At 41.5% G+C, this 24,979-nt stretch overlaps 1 protein-coding gene across 1 annotated transcript in view; it reads left to right on the top strand.

Annotated features, from left to right (window-relative positions):
- CYRIA (CYFIP related Rac1 interactor A) overlaps window positions 1-14,763 on the top strand; it is a 102,045-nt gene extending 87,282 nt beyond the window's left edge. The window contains exons 6-12 of the mRNA XM_043917150.1: window positions 901-1,037; window positions 1,498-1,575; window positions 1,738-1,854; window positions 1,943-2,022; window positions 3,444-3,570; window positions 8,979-9,049; window positions 11,488-14,763. Coding sequence (XP_043773085.1) covers window positions 901-1,037; window positions 1,498-1,575; window positions 1,738-1,854; window positions 1,943-2,022; window positions 3,444-3,570; window positions 8,979-9,049; window positions 11,488-11,551 — 674 coding nt within the window. The 3' untranslated portion in view covers window positions 11,552-14,763. The remainder of the gene's footprint in view (window positions 1-900; window positions 1,038-1,497; window positions 1,576-1,737; window positions 1,855-1,942; window positions 2,023-3,443; window positions 3,571-8,978; window positions 9,050-11,487) is intronic.
- The last annotated feature ends 10,216 nt before the right edge of the window (window positions 14,764-24,979 follow it).

Here is a 24,979-nt window from a genome sequence, read left to right as displayed (position 1 = left end):
AGCGGGCTGCCTCAGAAGACAGTGTGTTTCTGTAGATAGAAAATGCTAGTGATGTCCTCAGAAAGAAGCTGTAAAAGGCCTCTAGGGATGACAAAGTCAGCACTAGTGAACCCTTCTATAAAGAGCCAGATAATAAATATTTTAGGCTTGTGGGCTATCCTGTCGTTACAGCCACTCAACCCTGCCATTGTGGCACAGAATGAAAATATTAATGAAGCATGGCTGTGTTTAATAAAACTTTATTTGCAAAAAAAGCGACTGTGGACCAGATTTAGCCTATGGGCCATAGTTTGCCTACCTCTTCTCTAGAGGATTGATAAAATGACTTGATGCCAAGAAAAATATATTGAAGAAAAAGCAGGAAGGAAGGTTTAGAAACAGACAGGTGAGAGTAATGAGACTGTTTTCAGGATAGTAATGGAGGTAGATATGGCAGCAGGTTTGTAGAAAAATATTCCTGGGATTTGCTAAGAGTATCATTGCAGAGAAGGGCTGGTGTGGACCGCAAGTCTCTCCTTGCAAAGCAAGCAATTTAACCCATGCATTCAGGGCCACCTCATCTCATCCTAGGTCATAGATGGCTGTCTCATGCACATGATCCTATTTGTGGTTTTCTACAGTGTTAGGATTTGGGACAACAGAACATGGGAGGGTCCAGCTGAGCTTTGGGGCGACAGGTCAGTTCTGCAGTGGAGGCAGCCTTCTTCAGGCATGGAGGGCAGGGGGGTTCCTTTTCCTCCTTATCCACACACATCACATTTCACACTGTTCTAGGGGGGAAAGGTGGAGAGGAAAGACTCACACAGATTATCTCAGAATGTCAACTGGGGCTGCAAATTGAGCTTTTTGAAAAATCTCTGTGGTCCACCTCAAATATGTATGTATCCCTTTGACTTTTAGAAAAAGCTCTTCAGAGTTTATTGGAATCTCTGACCTGTCCACCCTACACACCAACCCAGCACCTGGAGCGGGAGCAGGCCCTGGCCAAGGAATTTGCGGAAATTCTGCATTTCACCCTTCGATTCGATGAGCTGAAGGTTAGGCCATGTGTGCTTGGACAATTTAACAGATTCGTACTGAGCACCTGCATGTCCAGGTGCTTTGCAGGGCTGTGGGGTGGGGGAAAAAGACTAGGGAAGTAGCTCCTTTCCTCGAGAGACCTGTGATGTGGTGAGAATTCACACTCCTTGTGGTCAAAGTGATTTACAATGGTGGTTTGTACGTGGAAATTCAAAATCTGCCAGATGCAACCAGAGAAAACATCTCAAGTGTCTATTCCTCTTTGGAAGCAAGTGTGCTTTCCCTAAAATCTAGCCTAGGGTAAAAATAGGGCAAATTCTTAAATAATGAAGCTCTATTTTTAACCCAAAGTTATTTTGACTCTGGGTAACAAGGAGAAGTCCTGGTATCTGTGCAAAATATAGTGCCTGGACTTCAGGTGCATAACCCCCCTCTGATGCTGAGAAATGACCTTCTTTCCTCTTTTCTGAACTTCAGATGAGGAACCCAGCTATTCAGAATGACTTCAGCTACTACAGAAGGACCATCAGTCGCAATCGCATCAACAACATGCATGTGAGTCCCTGGATCTCCTGGGTCGACAGCCCCAGGTTCCAAATCTCTTTTAATTTCTGCATCAGGAGGGGCACAGGGAGAAGACAGAGCCTTTGTGATTCATTTTCCGGAGATGTTGACCATCTCTTTATCAACCGCATCTTCTCATCTTCTTTTCATCAGCTAGACATTGAGAATGAAGTCAACAATGAGATGGCAAATCGAATGTCCCTGTTCTATGCAGAAGCCACGCCAATGCTGAAAACCCTCAGCAACGCCACCATGCACTTTGTCTCCGAAGTAAGTGATGTTGACCAACAGAGTGCCTTCTGTCCGGTTGTACATAAAACCTGCTAACAGGCTGACACCCTTTTTGTCTCCCATTTAGAACAAAACCCTGCCAATAGAGAACACCACAGACTGCCTCAGTACGATGACAAGTGTTTGTAAAGTCATGCTGGAAACTCCGTAAGTTAAATCAGAGGTGTAGCCATGTCAAAAATTCACGTATCTCTGTAACAATGATGATGGTGGTGATGACAACTTCTAACATGTGGGTCAGCACGTCAACATTTCCTTATATATTAACTGAATTAATTTCATAAAGAACTCTGGCTCTAGGTGTAGTTATCCCCATCTTAAAGCTGAAGAAGACGAGGCAGAAATTGGTTAACTGACATCTTCCCAAAGATCACATGGCTTGTTAGATGGCAGAATCAAAACTCGAATCAAAGATGCAGGAGAAGTTGTATGCAGATAAAATGGTGGATTAAGTTAAATGACTGGGTATTGTTATAAGTATGTTGGAGAAAAGATTTGAGAGAATATTTAAAAAGAAAAGATTTAAGAGAATATTTAAAACTTAGAAGAGGTAAGACTATTGTAAAAATGATAATGAAAATCTCTCTTTCATGCATGTGGCAGTTTCTTTGTACTTAAATTAGTTGCTAGATTTAAAAAATGGTTGAGTTGTTGAGGTGAGGCAGTATGGTAATGAGGAAATCTTCACTCCAGTGTCAGGGTTCCCCTTATTCTATTTATTTTGTAGCCCCTCTGTGCCCATTGACAAGTGGTCTGACCTGTCTGGACCTTGGTTTCCTTACCTGATGAGATCATCATAATGCCATCTACGAGGCAGAAAGTTTGGGAGTGCCAAAGGCATCAAGAATGTCTTCTAAAATTTGATGTTCTGTTCAAATGTAAGATGACATTCCTTTCAGATATTTCATTTATATTTAAGTTAATATTTATTCCAAGATGGAAATAGTAATCATCATCATTGTGGGGCCAAGTCAGAATGAAGTTGATGTTAAGAAAGCCTCTAGAATTGGCCTGAATTATCTGAATCATCAATGACCCTGTCAAGGTAAGTGAACAAAATTCAAGCTCCACAAATACTCTCAACCCAATCAGTGGTGTGCAATCTCTTTTAGGTATCTTTGCCAATCTAATTCAATCTGCAGCCTGTATCTTAACAAAGGAAGTTACCCTGACTGGCGACGCAGTAGCTGCTCTATAGAAATGAGCTTGATTCGTTTTCTCCATAATAAAGCCATTATTCTCTATAATCTAGGACAGCCAGAGAGACCTGCTATAAAATATTCATGATTGATGGGCGGGGGAGTTATGTACGTGATGAGCTGGCTTGCTGAGGGCAGAAGAGAAAAGAATTTACTGCCCTCCAATTTACCTTGTTTTCACACTGGTTGGATAGATTCAAGGAGAATTATCATCGCCAGTTTCTTTAAGAGCTTATTAACCTGGTTCTTGCAGGTCTAGGATTGTTCTCAAGAGAGGATTGCAGGAGGCTAAACTAGCCAGTTGTGGAGCCAAAAACAAACACACTCTGTCATGGAAGTAACACCTCTGCCATTTCTCATCTCTTCCAGGGAATACAGGAGTAGGTTTACCAGTGAAGAAACGCTGATGTTCTGCATGAGGGTCATGGTGGGGGTCATCATCCTCTACGACCACGTGCACCCCGTGGGAGCTTTCTGCAAGACATCCAAGATCGATGTAAGAACAGTCATGATAGGTGATTTCCCAATAGGGTCTCGTGAATGTCACCAAACAGACCTTGCTTCTCTCTCTCCCTCCCCTCCATCCACCCCCCACCAACTGCCCATGAGTGAGTTCTCCCGGTTGCAAATCCATCAAGGCAGCTCTCCTCTTAGCAAGAAGTCCAGTCCTGTTCATGGGCTTACAGCAAATGCATTCAACCTCAAAGGCACAGAAGAAGAGTGGAGATGCTGATTCCCTCAGCCTGTAGAGGGGTTGGGGATGAACAGTCACTTAGCTGCTAGCTGCCCCTTCAGCTTACCCACGTGCCATATACATGTTTATTTGTATATATGTGTCTCAATGTGAAAAGCATCAGGAGATAACTGGATTACAAAACACCATGGTCAAATCCCAAACAACATTCCAACTTCCTGTCCCATAGCCCAGCAGATGGTACTACCTGATTCTCATGCTTTTTCTTGTCCTTGGACTATGCTTGAGCCCTACCCAGAGTGCCCGCCCTCTTCTCCACTTGGGGAGGGTTTCTTTAAGACACTCCTCACATGTCCCCTCATGTGGAGCATGTCTCCCACTCCCTGCATGGAGCAGAGCCTTGCTTCTCTTCCGGCCCCAAAGTTCCCGCCATTTTGGATTTTCTGACAGACTCTGGGGCTTCCCTGGTGGCTCAGCAGGAAAGCATCTGCCTGCAGTGCAGGAGACACAGGTTCAATCCCTGGGTTGGGAAGATCCCCTGGAGAAGGAAATGGCAACCCACTCCAGTATTCTTGCCTGGGAAATCCCATGGACAGGGAGCCTGGTGGGCTGTAGTCAAGGGGGTCACAAACAGTTGGACACGACTTGGCGACTAAACAACAAACACAGATTCTGAGTTTGTTGGCAAGAGCAGAGACCAGGATCTATACACCTGATGCCCACTCCATTGCCTGACAGTGTCCTTGGTCCATAGAGCATGATGCTCAGTAGACGCTCCATAAAATTTTTGCTGAGTGAATGAATAGGATTGGAAAACAAATGATAGTGGTGTGCACTAGGATTGTGCACAACACTCCCTGTTGATTGTGGGATAAAGACACTCCTCTCAGCCCAGTGTTTGCCTACAGCAGCACCAGTAGTGTATCCCTGTATTAATTTAAAGCCTTCTAAGCACACAATAGGACCTTTGGTACTAACTTATTCTGACACAGCTAAGTAGGGGCATGCACACTCTAGACTCATTCATGCATACACAAGAGCATCTCTGATGCTTTAGTTCTGTGCAGACAGAAGGTCCAGATGCCCGTAGGGGCTGTGAGTCTGAAGAGTGTAAGAAAATATATCAATTCATAATGCAACTCGGTTTACTTATTTTGAGGTTCTGGCTTCCTAGCATAGCTAGCCATGGTTCTCCATAGAGTCTTTCTTATTTTTAATATAATTGTTTTTATTTCTCAAGAAAATAAATATTTATATAACAATTTGGGGAAAATAAAGGAAATCAATATACAGAAAATTAAACATATCTGGGTAACCTCACCATGGACAGGTAACCACCATCAATAAGTCACATGTGTTTGTCCCTTCATTTTATATAGATGTTTGGGTGTCTGTGTGTATGTAGTAATACTTAACAGATTAGCACCCTGCTATAATTGCTATTTAAAAACATATTTAATTTGCTTAACAGTATATTACCGAGTTTTTTCCATACCAATAAATATTTTATTGTATTCTTCGTGAGGCTTTAACATTTTCATGCTATAGATTGAGCATAAATAGCTCTATTAATAACCCATGAATATCATTTGAATATGGATTGAATTTATTACCCAGTACTCATAGGACATTCTCATTTACCACAGCCATTTGTTAACTTGTCAGAGAGTCAATAATTAAAAATACACTGAGTACCATTATGTCTTGTAGCCTTAACCTTTAAAAAAAGCTCGTCCTTGCTTGTCACTCACTGACTCTTTCTGCGGAGGATGTAAACATTATACGATGTTCGTTCTAACCCTCCCCAGGCCTGATGAAGTCTGTTTGCTCATGTCGGTCTCACTAAGAATGGCTTGCTTGTATTGAAGCTCACCCATGTCTCTAAGAAAGTTTCAGATTTACAGAGCACAGTATATATACTACATAAGGGGCTGTTTTTCTCTGATGACATAAAGGCTCTCCTTCCAGATATCAGTCTGCTTCGAAGTCAGCAGTTACAGGCACGGGGTTTATAAACCCTCAGGGTATCAGCATCAACCATGAAGAAGCAGATAATGGACTAGATCCTGTCCCCTGCACTTACAGAGAACGTGTTCTGGAGCCCAAAATGGAAGTGCTGAGCTCTAGACACCCAGATGAGGGAGAAATTCCTTCTGTAGAGAGGCAGAGAAAGAGGGCGATGTTTCAGGTGGATCTGGGGGATCTTACCAAGTGGATGGAGAGAAGGAAGAGCACTCCAGGCAGAGGATTCATCCCAGCAGAGTCATCACGGCCCAGAGGGATGTTCATCATTTAGAGAACAGATGCTATAAATGGGTGTCAGGGATGCAGGCTGGAGTGAGGTGGCGTTTTCAACTGATTTCATTAAAACTACATGGAGCGATCTAATACAGTCACTCTTTAAGCCCAGTCCCCGAGCCCACACCTCACCCAGAATCCCAGACCCCCACCTCCTCTGGACACCTGAGGTATGGCCGGCCTCAAATCAAAGGTTCTCACTTTCACACAGACCTGCTCCTCCTCCTGGGCTCCTGTCTCAGGTATTTCACCTCCTTTCAACCTGGGGTCAAAGCCAAACCTGGGGTTCTTCCACAGAACCTAGGCACAATCTTGTTCGCTCTTCACCGTCACACCTCCTCAGACACCGAGTCCTGTGGCCTGGACCTCAGCGCGTCCTCTCATCTCGCCCTGACCCTCTGTGTCTACTGCTGCTCTCACACACTCACTCACACGCTCACTCACACGCTCACTCACACTGTCACTCACATGTTCACTCACACCCTCCCTCACACGCTCACTCACATGCTCACTCACACCCTCCCTCACACCGTCACTCGCACCCTCCCTCACACGCTCACTCACATGCTCACTCACACACTCACTCACACGCTCACTCACACTGTCACTCACATGCCCACTTACACCCTCCCTCACACGCTCACTCACATGCTCACTCACACCCTCCCTCACACCCTCCCTCACACTGTCACTCGCACGCTAACTCACACCCTCCCTCGCACGCTAACTCACACCCTCCCTCACACCGTCACTCACAAGCTCACTCACACCCTCCCTCACACGCTCACTCACACCCTCCCTCACACGCTCACTCACATGCTCACTCACACCCTCCCTCACACCGTCACTCGCACCCTCCCTCACACGCTCACTCACATGCTCACTCACACACTCACTCACACGCTCACTCACACTGTCACTCACATGCCCACTTACACCCTCCCTCACACGCTCACTCACATGCTCACTCACACCCTCCCTCACACCCTCCCTCACACTGTCACTCGCACGCTAACTCACACCCTCCCTCACACCGTCACTCACAAGCTCACTCACACCCTCCCTCACACGCTCACTCACACCCTCCCTCACACGCTCACTCACACGCTCACTCACATGCTCACTCACACACTCACTCACACGCTCACTCACACTGTCACTCACATGCCCACTTACACCCTCCCTCACACCCTCCCTCACACTGTCACTCACATGCTCACTCACACCCTCCCTCACACTGTCACTCACATGCTCACTCACACCCTCCCTCACACGCTCACTCACATGCTCACTCACACCCTCCCTCACACTGTCACTCACATGCTCACTCACACCCTCCCTCACACGCTCACTCACATGCTCACTCACACCCTCCCTCACACCCTCCCTCACACCGTCACTCACATCCTCCCTTTCAGGGGCTCCCACTGGCCCTCCCATCTCCAGCTCTGCCTCCTCAGATCCCTTTCAGTATTAATCACATTATTAGATTGTTGAAGACCTATCAAGAATATTTTCCACAGGTCAAGGCCTCGAGTCCTGAATATGTTGTTAAACGCACATTGAATCTGGTCCCGACTGCATCTCTGACTGTGTCTTGTAATTCACGCCCCAGGCTTTCATCAGCCTGAGATCGAACTAGAAATTCCCATAGAGTGTCCACCACACTCCTGCCTCTTTTCTAATCTGCGTCCCCATTTCTCCCCGGGAACTTTTTACAAGAACACATATCAGAGGATGATAAGGAGCTGTTTGTCTCTCTTCTCCCACTGGACTCTGAGCTCTTGGGAGAGGGACTGAATCTCTTCATCCTGTGCTTGTCCTCGTCCTGCACCTGTGACAGGCGTCTCTGATTTACCACAGCATTCTTTTTGGATGAGTCTAAACATACCCCCAAATGATTCTCAGCCCTGTGCTTCTGGCTGCCCCCATCAATCCAACAAGCTTTATCAGGTTTTTAGGAAAAAGCTTTCAACCTACAAGAACATTTTCTAAGTGACCATTGTGAGAGAGGTCCTTAGTACTGTATACTGTCAGTGCATGAATATCTGTGAGTTTGAAATGACTGACTATATTCTTTCCAGAGGATTCTTCCTTTGCGGAAAAAATTCCCATATATGAATAACATAATGTGATCTATTAAGATGCAGATTTAGCTTTCATGTATTTCCCAAATGATGAATAAATTATATTGCAAGTACACAAAAAGCTAAGAAACTTGCCCAAGTTTGTGAAGATGCTAAACAAAGAAGGATGGATGAAACCCAGGCATTCTGCCTCCATGTGCTTCATATTCCTAACTATTGTCCTTTATTGGCCCTCTCCTGGCCTAGGGAGGGAGACAAATTAATCTGAGCACTAAAATCTCTAAGGTTCTCTGAGAAATGTCAGTGTACTATCAGGGATACAAATACGTCTACCTGGTGAAGGTAATGAGATCAGAAGAAGCTTCCTGGTGTTGGTGAGCTCTAGCTGAGTCCTAAAAAAATTTTTAAAGAGATTACCAGTCAAACAACTAAAGGAGGAAATGCATTCTGGGCAGAAGGGTGGTATAAAATGATCACGTTTGCAGCTCATTTGGTCAGCCTCCCCTGAGCACAGATTGGAGAAGCTCTGCTCTTGGCTCTGGCGTCCAAGACAAGAAAATCAGTCTCAAGTCTTTGTCCCCAAAGGCCAGACACAGAAGACATTCAATTGTGGTATAATATGAAAACTGACATAGACACTTCTAGAAACCCACAGAAGCAACTCCCTGGCCCGACGGAGGAGGAAGGTTTGTTGGTCATTTCAATGTTTGGTTTCTATGAGCACAAACAATGTGGTATTATTACAGGTAGATGTTGTTATGGACAGATACTATGATGGGCAGAATTGCTAAGATATTAACCAAATCTTGTTCTTTCTCTTCCTAGATGAAAGGCTGCATAAAGGTTTTGAAGGAACAGGCCCCAGACAGTGTGGAGGGGCTGCTGAATGCCCTCAGGTGAGCCTCAGCCCTGTGGCGCAGCAATCCTTCAGATCCACTGCTGATTTAGATGCTGCCAGGGTCCGAGGGCTAAAAACACCAAGCTTAACCTCTTACGTCTGTTAACACATGTTGAGGTCAGCCCCATTTTTATCATCCCCTTTTCACAGATGGAAGAAGCTGAAATTTAGAGAAGTCAACTCACTTGGCGAAAGTTTTCATGACAGATGGCTGAGTCGAGATTAAACCCAGGTCTGAGTGACCCTGCAAGTCAAAGACCAGATCCTGGCCACACTGCTTTGTGGTTGGTGGGGACTTGTCAGGAGAAGAAACCTCCTGGGTCTCACTTCCCCCTCCACCCCTGCTCCCCACACCTGGCTGCACATGAGAATTATGTGCATAGCTTTTGCCAACACAGGTGCTTGGGTCCAACCCAGGCCAGATGAATTTTAATCGCTGGGGTAGGGGCTCAGGAATCCATTTTGGGTTTGTGGGTTTGTTCTGAAGGTCCCTGCATGAGGCATCTGTGCAGTTGCCAATACTGAGAACCCTGCTCCCCTGTCTAGATGCCCTTGTTTCTGGCCAGTGCTCCTGACAGCTCCTCTCTGCTCCCGAGCCATGCTAAAGCATGCTCTTCCCAAGGACACATGCACTTAATCCACTGCAGGGGCAGGCTTCTTATTTGTTTAGCTGTGACACATCTATATAGTTTGTTGAATCATGCCAATCGGATTGCCATCTGGAAAAGTTTATGGTCCCTGCTGTCTTACTCATTGTTGATTTCCCTCTGTTCCTCTCAATACCATTCATGTAGTGAATGTTCAATAAGTGGGATGGAGCAATGAACCTCTCTGATGTACAACATGTATGTTTCATGCTCTCATTTAATCATCACAAGTCAGAGTGGTAAGATCTATTATCCCCATCTAATAAAGGAAGAAACTCAGATGCACATGACACGAATAAATTATACACTGAGGCTGATCCTTTTTGGTGCAGCTGCTAAGTCACCATTCTTCAGAACAGATGTGGATTAACCTAAGAGTCTTTCAAATCCTGTGGGTAAACCAAGGTTTTTCTCCATTGGTGCTCATTTCATAGAAAGCAGACTTTCCACACTCACTAAGAAACCTTTTGGCTTCTGATTTTTCTTTTAAGATTTTTTTTGATGCAGACCATGTTAAGTCTTTGTTAAATTCATGATGATATTGCTTCTGTTTTATGTTTTGGTTTTTTGGCCATGAGGTGTGTGGGAATCTTGACTACCCGACCAGGGATCGAACCCACGCCCCTTGCATTGAAAGGTTGACCACTGGACCATCAGGGAAGTCCAGTGTCATTCAGTTAAGCAAGGCCTGGAGACCAGGGCACTGTGGTAGACTGCAAGTTCCATCGGGTTCTTGGCATTTTGTGTCTCCTTTAGGCACTGTGATGAAGTCAGAGGGTACAGACTTTTGAGGCAGCCAGACCTGGATCCACATCAGAAACCACAAATTGTTCATAAATCATGCATTGTTATATTTGTCATCTGGAATGGGTCATTTAACTTCTCTAAATCTCAGTTTGCTCATCTGTAAAATGGAAGTAATAACCTGTCCTGCAAAGAGTTAGTGTGAGTGTGAGTGAAATAAAACTTCCACAGAGTGCCTAGAACATGGTCAAGATTTTATTACACGTTCATTCTCCTTCCCTTCCTTTTCATGACCTATTTCTACACCAGTTAATGTGAGGATACACATTACGCCACGTACACTTTACACCACTTTTGTTTCCTATATGGATCTGCCTTAGTGCCCCCTTGTGGTGGTAATGAGGATAAGCACTCTCACAAAAGGAGAAAACAGTAACCAGAGAGTTGGATAATGTTGTTATGGTGACTCAGTGGTCAAGAATCCTCCTGCCAGCGCAGGAGATGTGGGTTCGATCCCTGGTGGAGGAAATGGCAGCCCATTCCAGTATCCTTGCCTGGGGAATCCCATGGACAGAGGAGCCTGTGAGCTATAGTCCATAGGGTGCCAAAAGCGTCACACACGATTTAGCAACTAAGCAACAACAACAGTGTTGTTATAGGCAAACCGACCTTTTAATATCTGTGACTCAGGAGCTGTGCCCTAGATGGCCAACAGCCTGCACTCAAGCACGTGAAATCTGTCTCCCTGGAAAACGAGATTGCTTGTATCTCTTCCATGTAATTATTTGATTAGGTAGAAGATCTATTTGTTTAATAACCAAAATATAAACTTCTTTAGAAGGAAGGATTGAATATTAAATCTGAGACTAAGTTGGGCACTGAAGTGTGACTCTTTGTGAAAAGAACGGATGCCAAGTTTGATTTCTAAATATCAGCTGTGCCTCCCAAGCTAAAGATGAGCTGACAACTCCGATGGAAGCTGTCTCAGAGCTCACTGTTTGCACACTGTTTGCACACTGACTGCCATCATTTTCTCTCCACCCAGGTTCACTACAAAGCACTTGAATGATGAATCGACTTCCAAACAGATTCGAGCGATGCTTCAGTAAAGCCTTGCTCAGTGAAGAGGATCTTTGAACTGACCTCAGAAGATGTATATGTTTACATAATTTAATACAGATTGATGTTAATACTTGTGTATTTACATAACCGTTCCCTTCTTGTCACTGAAATATATGGACCTTAATTTGTATCCTGACTGACTCAACCCAGAGATCATAAATTGACTGGAGAGCCTTACCTTCGATGTCTAAAACAAAAACCCCTTCTCCAAAAGGCAGAATTTGGAGACGTTGATCTTTGCTACTGGAGTTCCTTACGCCTGTAACAATCAGAACTTCCCAACAGCTTGTGGTCATGTTTTAATTCTAGATGTGTGATCTCTCTGGGAAGTATAGTTAGAGAAACATGAAGAGTTTGATTTCCTGGGTCAGCCCAGCTACAAGAAACACAACTGTTATCCTGACAGAGAGAGAGGGGGAATCCCAGAAAAGAAAAATGCACGTGGAGATACAAATCCCAGTGTCTGGAATTCAGCACACCCCCTCTCTTTCCTCAGATGGCACAGCACCCTTGCAACTTTTCTGTTTGCACCTATTTTATTTATCAGCATTTTCTCTTCCTGTTTTGATTTATACCCTGTAACATTCCCTTTCCACTTTTCAAGAGGAAAAAATCAGCATGTTTGCATCAGTTTGTGGAGGAGAAGGGAGAATAGAGAGATGTGCTCTTGTGGCTGGGCTGGTGACTGTCGTGGAAGTGGGGACAGGTGGGGAAGAAGGGCATCCAAGCAACAATGACAGTCATCTCTCTACTTCAACCCTCTGTCTCCAGGATCAGGGAAGTGGAGCTCTGGCTAAAATTGTGGGTGAGGTTGCTAATATTCCAGTTGTCTGTGGAGCGCTAGGCACACAACTCCTCCTAATAGGAGCCATGGCCTCGGGACCATTCATGTGGCAGCAGAGATCTAGCTAGACCTTAACTAGTTATCAGAAAGCTTGGGGAATTTAGAGGGGAGATTTTTATTTTCTGGTTATCTGATATTTAAAAGACAGCTCCTCCGGGACCTAACTACCAGCTTGTTACAATGTATAAACTCGGGCCTGAGTACTGGGATTAAATCCTAGACTTGTTGATTCAGAGTGAACTTGGAAAATTCACTTAAATTCTATGTGTCTCACTGTCCTCATCTATAAAATGGGCAAATAAAATAGATAACCTCCAATACTCCTATAAGACCATGAGCCAATAAGAAGACTGACTCTCACATCCTTCGTTTGTAAATAGAGTCCGGTAAGCATCACCCCACCTTGCCTTGATGATTAGCGATATGACAAGGGTTATTCTGTCTGCAGATCAGAATTTAGAGTGGAATCTTGGAAATCTTCTATTCTGGTCTCCAGTGAGGATGAAGTCAAACAGCATCACCCCTCTGTAGGACTAGAACCCAGGATGCCTCATTCCTGATTCCATGTCCTTTTCTTTTCACCACGTGGCCTATGCATACATACTATAGGGTGATATTGGACACTTTTAAATAAACCTTCAACCTGGCCTGTATAATTGCTTGCCTATTTCTGATAGAAGCAGAGAGTTGCCCAGGGAATGATAATTCCAGAAGTTGGGTTTGAGTATATCAGAGTTTGATGTCATTGTCCCAAGGAATGAGCTGTCACACCATTACTTTCTGGATTTTGGTGGCCAGGTGGTAGTCCCTTGAGTCCTCTTAAGAATAGGAGAGACATACTTAGGTTTTGTTTATTTTTACTAAATCCATTCAGTGGCAGAATGGATTCCCTGGTCTATATCTAAATGTCAGTCAGTCAATAAAGAGGGGAAAAGCCCTTTTCCTTAGAGCTTTTCAAGCTGAACAAGTACAGATGGTTGGATGAGGGTTCTGTCATCATAACAGAAACGCACTAAATGGCTTTCAAAGACCTTTCCAAACCTAGGGATTCTTAAAGCCTAGAGGAATCCAGAAGTTTGGATAACACTGGGTGAACAAATTCATTAGATACTCAGCTTCTTTTACTTAGAAGCCACATGTCTTTGGGCAACAACTTTCAAGACTAGAAATGTAAAAGTACTCAATATTTATTGTAATGGGGTCTATTTTCCTCCCATATCAGACAAGGACTTGCAGGGTAAATGGTTGAGCACATTTATAATTTTTAATTCGACTTTCTCTCAAGTTGGACCAAACATATGGGGAGAGAGCTGCTGGCCTGCCCCAATTTAGCCAGGCCACCTTGTTTCAAAGCCAAGATTCACCAGTACATGGATTCTCAAAAGCCCAGGGCCTAAACTATTGCTTCTGGTTAGCAGCAGGACAGGTTAACTGAATGTCTGTGATCACTAACAGGTGATGGGCCTTGGGTCCACTCCAGAGCTATAGTGGGAGACAAATTCTTTTAACAGACTGTCCTTCAGGTGTCCTTGAACAATCACATTTTTGTGTGCTGCATGCATGTGTGTCCAGGACCCATGAGCTGGGCAGGGGAAAGTGCTAGCCACGGTATCCATGATCCTATGTCAATGTTAGCTATATTTCATATTTGCGGTCTCATAGTTTTCAAATAAAAGTGTACTCCATTACTCAGATATTTATTTTTGGGCAAGTGACAAGGTGAAAATTACATTTCTTAGATGCACTGCTACTTTGGCATTATAATTTTGTTTTCAGAAACCTTTTATGTGCCACTAGGCATTAGTTTAAAAAAGAAAGTGACAATGTTTTGAATTGTGGTGACCCATTGGGGCTGGAGTTTTAATTAAGAACCAGAAAGAAACTCCTGGATACTATCCTTTAACTATTAGTTAATATCATGCTTCATCAGTCTTTGCTCCTAGTCATCACCATTGTATCAAGATATTAATGGTAAACTGAGGTTTTTAATACATTATCACATTTAAGTAACAGTAATTTCATGCTTCCTCAAAAGAAAAATGAAGCTTATTCAGTCTTGGGATCTAACTGTGCAGTAGACACCAGAGACTTCTCATTCAATCTTGTATCCCAGACAGCTACAAATTTTTGTAGATGTTAATAATAAACATTGGAATTTTGTCTTAAAGAAACAAAAACTTTGGAACCCAATGTTCCCACTACATCTATAAAGGCTTTTGCATACACAAAGCTGTTTAAAAAGTGTCATATGTTGTTTGCTGAAGTCATTGTAATTTTTTTGCCTGCTCTGCCTCTTTTTGTACAGAAGTTTTGAGTGTGAAATGAAAATTAAAGTTTGGTACATATATTTAAAAATATACTTCTTTTATATGATGTTCAAGGTTGAGTGGGTAATAATCACACAGTCATAAGTACTTGCTGTGCTGTTAGTCACTCAGTTGTGGCTGACTCTGCAACCCATGGACTGTAGCCCACCGGGCTCCTCTGTCCATGCAATTCTCCAGGCAAGAATACTGGAGTGGGTAGCCTTTCCCTTCTCCAGGGGATGTTCCCAACCCAGGGGTCAAACCCAGGTCTCCTGCATTGCAGGTAGATTCTTTGCCATCTGAGACACCAGGGAAGCTCTAGATGCTTGCTGCATGTAAATATTTGCTAAATGTCTGCTCTGGGGATCAGGAAATCACACCAATTGCCTTCACCTCTCTAAGCCTCCATTTCTTCATATATCCAAAATCTGAAGCATCCAAAATGAACTCCTCTTGGTACCAGTTGTATTTATGCACTTCAGTGAAGACCCCCATTATTTAAAAAGGCATAAACTACAGAGATGCATGACATATTTAGAGATGCATGAGACCTACTTATTCAAGGATGCTAAGAAGTAAAAGAGCATTTATTTGCTCTTTTATTTTTTCTCATGAGTGTAGTGGCACTTTCTGGGTTTGGCAAAATTAATAATAACCTAATCCATAAAAGCACATTTTTCAGGCAATTTAAACTCGAAAGCAACTCTCCTAATGATTAAACACTGAAACTTCTCTAGAGCACTACTTTTAATCCCTGAACCTCTTAAGCTGATCACCTAAGACCTAATTGTGTGTGTTTTCAGTGGGTCAGAGTCCCCAAGAGAGACTTTCCATGAGTCTATATACAAAACACAAAGGGAAATGGATAAGAATAATTTTTCTGTAAATTGACACACAGACAAGTTATAATGGACAAAAGCTGGAAAGAAGGAAAAAGAAAGGGGCCTTTGAGAGTGAAGAAAAGGAGAGAGAGAAATCCTAATTAAATAAATGCTGAGAGTCAAAAGACATGAAAAAAAATGAGTAAGCATATGTGTGATTGTCAAAAGGAACACAACTGGTGAGGAACTGCACATGCTTTATACCAACCAGAAATTTGGTTGTTAATCAGAGTTCTCCTGGAAGGATGGTAAAGGAGAGCTCAGCTGATACATTCCTGAAACCTAGTGAATATTTGCAATCAGTAGTCCATACCTGATTTTGTGCTTTATCAGTTACCAGTTGTTCAATCTCTGAGTCGTGTCCAACGCTTTGCAACCCCATGGACTGCAATATGCCAGGCTTCCCTGTCCTTCACCATTTCCTAGAGTTTGCTCAAATTTATGCCCATTGAGTCAGTGATGCCATCCAACTATCTCATCTTCTATCATCTCCTTCTCCTCGTACCTTCAATCTTTCCCAGCAACAGGGTCTTTTTCAGTGAGTTGGCTCTTCGCATCAGGTAGCTAAATTATTGGAGTTTCAGTTTCAGCATCCGTCCTTCCAGGGAATATTCAGGGTTGATTTCCCTTAGGATTGACTTATTTGATCTCCTTGCAGTCCAAGGGACTTTCAGGAGTCTTCTCCAGCACCACAGTTCAAAAACATCAATTCTTTAGTGCTCAGCTTTCTTTATGGTCCAACTCTCATATCCATACACGACCACTAGAAAAACCGTAGCTTTGACTATATGGACCTTTGTTGGCAAAGTGATGATACTGCTCAATTATCCGTAAGCAGACAGAACTTCTAGATGTTTGCTATTTGAAAGGTCTATAAGGGTAATTAGTCATCACAATGTAAGTTACCAATTAAATAATACTGTATAATATTGATTGATTTATTTAAACTATTTATATTAAGTACATTAATATATCCAATACCAAAATCCTGGTCACTGCTGGTTACCTCCACCCTGACTGAGTACACCTACATGTACCTCTTACTCAGTAAATAGAAAGGTCTTGACCATTCTGTCTGCTCCAGCTCAAAGGCCAAATTCCAAAGAGGGAATTTTTCTTCCTAGGTCTCATCAAGTTCCTGGGGCTGTATTTTTACCACTCTAGCTTGTCCCTTGACTGATGTCCCAGAATTTCCTCTAGAGAGTGTCTTTTTGGCTGAAAGTTCTTGTAAACTCAAGATAGTCTTTTCTGCATAAAATGTTCCAGTTTTTGCTATCAAATTGCACATTTCCAGACTCCTCTTTCTCTCTGCCTACAATTTTAAATTGTCCTTGTTTGCCCCACGACAGGCTTTTTCTCAAGTCATGAGCTATATTTTATTAACATCCTTAAGCCATCCAAGAGCTAAAGTCTTCAATATTGTGATTTGAGAACTGGTAGTTCTAAAAGGCTTCTTAGACTTTGAAGAAGCTTATCTCTAGAAATTATCAAAAGCACTTGGAGGAGGCCATAAAATTCTTTCCTTCCAAATTTAAATAGATTTAAAAGGATTTTTTAATTCCTTTTATGTGACAGAAATAATGCAATCTTTATAGGGAGAAGTTATAAAGGTGGTGTGCTACATGTGAATATGAGTGGGAAGGATGCTAAACCTCTCTTTTTCGGTTCTTAATGGATTTAATGTAGTTGATGCTAAATATAGGCCACTGCACAGCAATTTAAACTATGTGTTTGCTAGAACACTTTCTAACACCTTACACAAAAATAAACTCAAAATGGATTAAAGATCTAAAGGTAAGACCAGAAACTATAAAACTCTTACAGGAAAACATAGGCAGAACATGCTCAGACATAAGTCACAGCAAGATCCTCTATGATCCACCCACCAAAGTAATGGAAATAAAAACAAAAGTAAACAAATATGACCTAATTAAACTTAAAAGCTTTTGTACAATGAAGGAAACTATAAGCAAGGTGAAAAGGCAGCCTTCAGAATGGGAGAAAATAATAGAAAACAAAACAACCGACAAAATATACAAAGCAGCTCAGCAGCTCAATACCAGAAAAACAAACAACCCAATCAAAAAGTGGGTCAAAGAACTAAACAGACATTTCTCCAAAGAAAACATACGGATAGCTAATAAACACATGAAAAGATGCTCAGCATCACTCATTATTAGAGAAATGTAAATCAAAACCACAATGAGGTATCATCTCATGCCAGTCTGAATGGCCACCATCAAAAAGTCTACAGACAATAAATGTTGGAGAGGGTGTGGAGAAAAGGGAAGCCTCTTATACTGCTGGTGGCAATGCAAACTGGTGCAGCCACTATGGAGAACAATGGGGAGATGCCTTAAACTGGAAATAGAACTGCCATAGGACCCAGCAATGCCACTGCTGGCCATACACACCAATGAAGCCAGAATTGAAAGAGACACGTGTACCCCAATGATGTTCATTGCAACACTGTTTACAATAGCTAGAACATGGAAGCAACCAAGATGTCCATAAGCAGACAAATGGATAAGGAAGTTGCAGTACATATACACAATAGAATATTACTCAGCTATAAAAAAGAACACATTTGAGTCAGTTCTAATGAGGTGGATGAAACTGGAGCCTATTTTACAAAGTGAAGTGAGTCAGAAAAAGAAACACTAATACAGTATATTAACACATATATATGGAATTTTGAAAGATGGTAACAATGATCCTATATGCAAGGCAGCAAAAGAGACACAGATGTAAAGAACAGACTTTTGGGCTATGTAGGAGAAGGGGAGGGTGGGATGATTTGAGAGAATAGTATTGAAACATGTATATTACCATATGTAAAGTAGATGACCAGTGCGAGTTTGATGCATGAAGCAGGGCACTTAAAGCCGGTGCTCTGGGACAACCCAGAGGGATGGGAGGGGAGAAAGATGGGAGAGGGGTTCAGGTTGGGGGGACATATGTGCACCCATGGGTCATTCATGTTGATATATGGCAAAAAACCACCACCATATTGTAAAGAAATTATCCTCCAATTGAAATAAATGAATCAATTTTTTTAAAAAATGTGTTTTATTTGTCCATTAGAAATTTAAGTTCCTGTGGGCAGAAAAGGTGTCCTAAAGAGTGTGAAGCTCAACTTAGTTCAATAACCAGTAGAAGATGTCTGCAAAGGGGAAACTCCAGGGTCCTGAAGGCTGAGTGTGCTGAAATGAGAACTTGAGAATTAATTTCTACAATTCACAGCCATCCACAACCACAAATTACTGGACCCTCTGGCTGGTCAGCTTTATTCCTGGAGGAAGTTTTTGCCTACTTGTCAGGGTATTTTTACCCTATGTAAACACAGAGCCTGCAGATTGCCGCAGATATGCCAGGAGTCCAGCTGAGAAATCAAGCTGTTGTCTTGATCAAAAGTCAGAGTCATCTAGTTCTGACAAAGGCAAGCATACTAGTCGGATTAAGTCTTGCTCAGTCTGGTGCTAGGCTGTTACTCCATCAGAGAGTTGAGCTTGAGGCAGAGGCAGAAAGGCAAGAGAAGCAGTTTTCAGCAGCGAGACAGATCGGTTCAGCACCTTGGATAGCAGCCCATGCTTGTTGCCCTGGCTGTCCACAGCCATGGATCCTGGAATCTATAAGCCCTATTCGTTGGTTCAACTTTATTTTTAGAACTCTGCTTATCAAAGACAATATGTTATTCATAAAATTAAAGTTTTTTGGCAGTTGGAAAATAATTTTTCCATGATAGGGAATTCTGAATATTACATAAGAAAATAGTTTCGGAAAGGTCCATATATCATCTTGCCTTTTCATATACACAAGACTTTTAGATTCAGATCAGACTCATACTAATAAATCTTTCTTCTTCTTTGTCCCCACTCCTCCAGCTGATAATTAAGAGCTAACAAGTACCCTTTTCAAAGAAAAGATCTGTCAAATTCTCCTCACTTCATTTAGCTTTGTTTACACCATCTCTTCTTTAGAAGGTCACTAAGTCTTTACATTTTCCTTCCTTCAACTCATTTTTCATACAGCTAACATCCATATTTCTGTGACATAAATTTGACAATGTCTGTGCCATATTATTGCCTTTATCATGTTCCTTGAAATATCTTCTTGCAGATGCTAATTGATATTCCATGGAAAGAAAATCAATTTTCAGGTACTTGTGGAACAAGTTTAAACAAATTATCTATCTACTTATTCTTTTTACTACTAGAATTTTTTGTTCACTGTAGATCTCCACAGGAAGGTAAAGCACATGATATGTAGCAATTCTCAAGTGTATCTGTCTATAGAACTCATATGCCACAGAACATCTATGATTTCTCATGGACATTAGCATTCTGCAGAAACACTGTTTAAGCAAACCCAAGAGCTTAATTTTTCCATCTCACTTACCTTCTATCAAACATGCATCTCATTTCCCAATGCTGTAAAAAACATTCATAATTTTCTGACATATGTATTTTTTTCATACTTATAACACTGATAATAATGTTGTTCCTTCTGCCTGAAACCCTATTTCCCCTACTTTGTCTTGTGAAATCCTGTTCGTGCATTTAAGGCATTGCTTCAGTGACTCTTAGTCTGACTATTTCCATGCCTTCCCCAAGCAGAGTTAGTTGCTCTTTCCTATGTGTTCCCCTGTTCCATTTCCATTACACCAGTTTCAGATTTAGGTACTACTAGAGAGATCAGTGGTGAGCACCTGTGCTTAGGTCTCATTTTTTTCTCTTACTCCAGTAAGTCACTAAAATAATAACCCATATCTGAGACTTCTTTAAAAGACTCAAATTTTTTCAATCAACTCTATGATTTAAAAAAATATGTATTATTTTGGAGATCTGAAACTAGTCACTTAAGAAACCATCTCAGCTGACATTTTTAGGCAGATATTTTCAGTAAAGTCTTAATATTTTCAGTATTTGTGAGGCATGTTAGTATAGTCTATATATTTCATTTGATTTTTAGTAACTTGCATTTTCATAGAAAATGGTACATTTTATCCACTTTAAAAAGTATTTAGCAAGACCTTCTACAAATTATTCACTATTTTATTATTTTCTCTTTATCTGTGGTTGTTTCTACTTCCTTAGAATAAACATTTTTGAATTTACAAATTATAAAATATGACAAATATTCATGGTTTACGAAAGGGAGGGTCACTCAAAGTCCAAAAAACACACTAGGTTTTCATTCAGATTACATGACTTACTAAATGTATAATCTTGGTGAACTTTATTTGTGCCTCAATTTTATCATCTGTGGATTTATGTTAATTATAAAAACATGACAAAGAGCCTTTCATGTAGTAACCAATCAATAATTGTTACTTATACTTATTATATCATTGAAAAAGCAAGAGAGTTCCAGAAAAACATCTATTTCTGCTCTATTGACTGTGCCAAAGCCTTTGACTCTGTGAATCACAACAAACAGTGGAAAATTCTTAAATGGATGAAAATACCAGACCACCTGATCTGCCTCTTGAGGAATCTGTTATGCAGATCAGGAGGCAACAGTTAGAACTGGACATGGACCAACAGACTGGTTCCAAATAGGGAAAGGAGTACATCAAGGTTATATATTGTCACCCTGCTTATTTAACTTATATGCAGAGTACATCATGAGAAACACTGGGCTGGATCAAGCACAAGCTGGAATCAAGATTGTCAGGAGAAATATCAATAAACTCAGATATGCATATGACACCACCCTTAGGGCAGAAAGCAAAGAAGAACTAAAGAGCTTCTTGATGAAAGTGAAAGAGGAGCGTGAAAAAGTTGGTTTAAAACTCAATATTCAGAAAACTAAGATCATGGCATCTGGTCCCATCACTTCATGGCAAATAGATGGGGAAACAATGGAAACAGTGACAGACTTTATTTTGGGGGGCTCCAAAATCACTGCAGATGGTGACTGCAACCATGAAATTAAAAGACGCTTTCTCCTTAGAAGAAAAGTTATGACCAACCTAGACAGCATATTAAAAAACAGAGACGTTACTTTGCCAAGAAAGGTCTGTCTAGTCAAAGCTATGGTTTTTCCAGTGGTCATGTAGGGATGTGAGAGTTGGATTATAAAGAAAGCTGGGTGCTGAAGAATTGATGCTTTTGAACTGTGGTTTTGGAGAAGACTCTTGAGAATCCCTTGGACTGCAAGGAGATCCAACCAGTCCATCTTAAAGGAGATCAGTCCTGGGTGTTCATTGGAAGGACTGATGCTGAAGCTGAAACTCCAATACTTTGGCCATCTCATGCGAATAGTTGACTCTTTGCAAAAGACCCTGATGCTGGGAGGGATTGGGGGCAGGAAGATAAGGGGATGACAGAGGATGAGATGGCTGGATGGCATCACTGACTCAATGCACACGAGTCTGAGTAAACTCTGGGAGTTGGTGATGGACAGGGAGGCCTGGCGTGCTGTGGTCCATGGGGTTGCAAAGAGTAGAATATGAGTGAGCAACTGAACTGAACTGATACTTATTATCTATTGTAGCAATTTTTATCTCCATTATTTCCCACTTTCTTAGTTAAAGCTCCTTATTTTACTTTTTAACTTCTTCATTTCTTATTTTTACAATGTCTTTCATGGAATATTTAGTGGTTTTTTTCTCTGTTCATGAAAAACTCATTCAGGAAGTGCATTTTTCTATGATAATACCTTTAGCTTCACTTCATTACCATTTTTACTAGATTACTTTATACTCTGAGTGTAAGTTTTCATGCATTTGTGCTTAAATTAGGAGTGATTTTAAGTATATTAAGAGTTGAGGGTTTTGTTGAGTTTTGTACTCTAATTTTTGTCATTAATGTTAGTATTATCATATCATGATTAGAATGTGTGATTTACACTATTGCTATCATGGCTATGTTTTTTCCAGTAGTCATGTATGAATGTGAGAGTTGGACTATAAAGAAAGCTGAGTAACCGAAGAATTGATGCTTTTGAACTATGGTGTTGGAGAAGACTCTTGAGAGTCCCTCGGACTGCAAGGAGATCCAACCAGTCCATCCTAAAGGAGATCAGTCCTGAGTGTTCATGGGAAGGACTGATGCTGGAGCTGAAATTCCAATACTTTGGCCACCTGATGTGAAGAGCTGACTCATTTGAAAAGACCCTGATGCTGGGAAAGAGTGCAGGCAGGAGCAGAAGGGGACGACAGAAGATGAGATGGTTGGATAGCATCACAGACTCAATGGACATGGGTTTGAGTAAACTCCGGGAGTTGGTGATAGACAGGGAGGCCTGGTGTGCAGCAGTCCATGGGGTCACGGAGTTGGATATGACTGAGCGACTGAACTGAACTGAACTGATCATTTTGGAATTAACCAAGGTTTTCTTTGTAGCCTAATATCTAAGTCTGAATTCCCCCCAAAAGCAGATCCTAATGCTAAGACTCAGGCACAGGTAGTTTATTTAGGAGATGAACCCAGGAAGCAGGGGCCAGGAGACAGACAGAAAGAGATGAGGCAGGAGGAGGATGTAATAGCAGAAGCTTCACTGAGAAACTTACTTCTGAGGACAAGTGGAGCCCAGTCATTCTGAACACTCTAGGGAACTATACAGAAACTCCCAAATATTGTCTTCCTGAAGGACTGAATCCTGCGGCTGCATCTATGCATGGACTGAGCAACCTTTCTTCGTTTCAGAGAAAGTCAGGAAATAGAAAGTCAGAGAGAGAGAATTCAATCCCCGGCAGGCCACCCACCATGTGCTTACAAATTGCCCGCTGCAGCCACCACTGACATTTTGGACAGGCCTAAGCGATCTGGTATGGGAATCCATCTTGTAGGTTACACATAAAATCATCTCCATTTTTAAAGTGTGCCAATGGTAAGGATTTTTTTTTTTTTTTTTTTGCTTTTTTTTAAAGATGCTTGGAGTATAATTTCCAGTCTTTGCTTCTAAATGTGTATCAAGGAGAAGCTCAATACTTCACAAGGCAGACAGCTCTATTCAGGAATATATGATTGTATTGCCATTACAAAAGACAGAGGTGCAGAGGGGTAGAACCTTCTTATTTATCAAATGGTAAATAATTAATCAAATTTATTTGGCTAAGAGTTTCTTTATGTCAAAATGTAACTTGAATAGTAAATAATTCTCTTATACTGATTATGAACAGATGGAATAGATACAATCTGAAATCATCAGCATTAATAATTAACTGGAAGTGTGTTTTCCCTATTATTACAAATAATAGCAGATTTTATAGAGTAACTTATCTAGATAGAAATAATAACCCCATAAGAAATTATATTTGTAATATTTTATGATTGGAAGAGAAAACTTAAATGTCTCTTTTTACTTAAGAGATTTGGAATTTTTTCTTTGGTGTCAATATAACTCATTATATTATACCCTATACTACTTATGAAAAATCATCCCAAAGGGTTTTGGATTGTCCCGTGATATGATAAAGTCAGCTTAAAATTAATTGTGGCAAGTTAAGAATGTGCATTTATAAAAACAGAAAGGGGAGCTAAATAGAATATATAAAGAATATCTAAAAAATATTTAGGACAGATGATGGATTAACACTGCTACTGGTAATTGGGGATCTCATGTAACATAAGATGTTACAGATGGTAGGAATTACAGATATGAAAGGTCTCACTCTGACAGCCTTTGCCAGTGTTTTTAATAAATGTCCCCTTCTAGCCTTAGACAGAGTTGAGCTGTTTGAGAAGCAGCCATGCATGGTATGCTGACTTAAACTACCTGTTATTAACTCATCTTGTAACCTCAAGATAGCTAGACCATACCTGTGGAATTGTAGTTTTCCATGTATTATGCAACTTTTTCAAAGGGTTGTCAAATTAGCATCTCAGGATTCTTGTGGTGATAAGTGAAGACTGCTGACCCCTGGATAAAAGGGAGGAGGTTCTCAGTGAAAACATCCTTCATTTCTCACCCAGAATTCAGTCACTTATTTCTCACTGCTCACTTACTGAGTTATTTACACTGAGTATAAACCCCATGTGCTAATTGCCAAGGATATGGTTATGAACGTCAGAGAATTAGCAGTCTAGTGAGGGGACATAAATATGATTCAATTTGATAATTATTATGATAGAGATAAATGGAAAGTTATATGTTAGGAAGGACATGGGAAACCTAACCTAGCCTAATTGGTTTGGATGGAGTCAAGAAAGTTACTCTTGGCAAAGGCAGCTGAGGTTTGAAAACTAGAGGGAGACCTCCAGAAGGACTAGGGTTAAAGGGAGATTGTTTCAGATAGGAATAGCATCACGTGCAAAAGTAAGAGACCATAATACCAGCAGGGGCTTTGTATGGATGGAGCACATGCTTTTGTTCTCCCCTCTCCCTGGGGGGTGAGAGATAAAAGATGAGAACCCAATGAGAGGGGAGGCCAAACTT

Source organism: Cervus elaphus, chromosome 11 (assembly GCF_910594005.1).
Source record: "Cervus elaphus chromosome 11, mCerEla1.1, whole genome shotgun sequence".
Taxonomy (NCBI): domain Eukaryota; kingdom Metazoa; phylum Chordata; class Mammalia; order Artiodactyla; family Cervidae; genus Cervus; species Cervus elaphus.
This window is presented reverse-complemented; position numbering and strand designations above follow the sequence as displayed.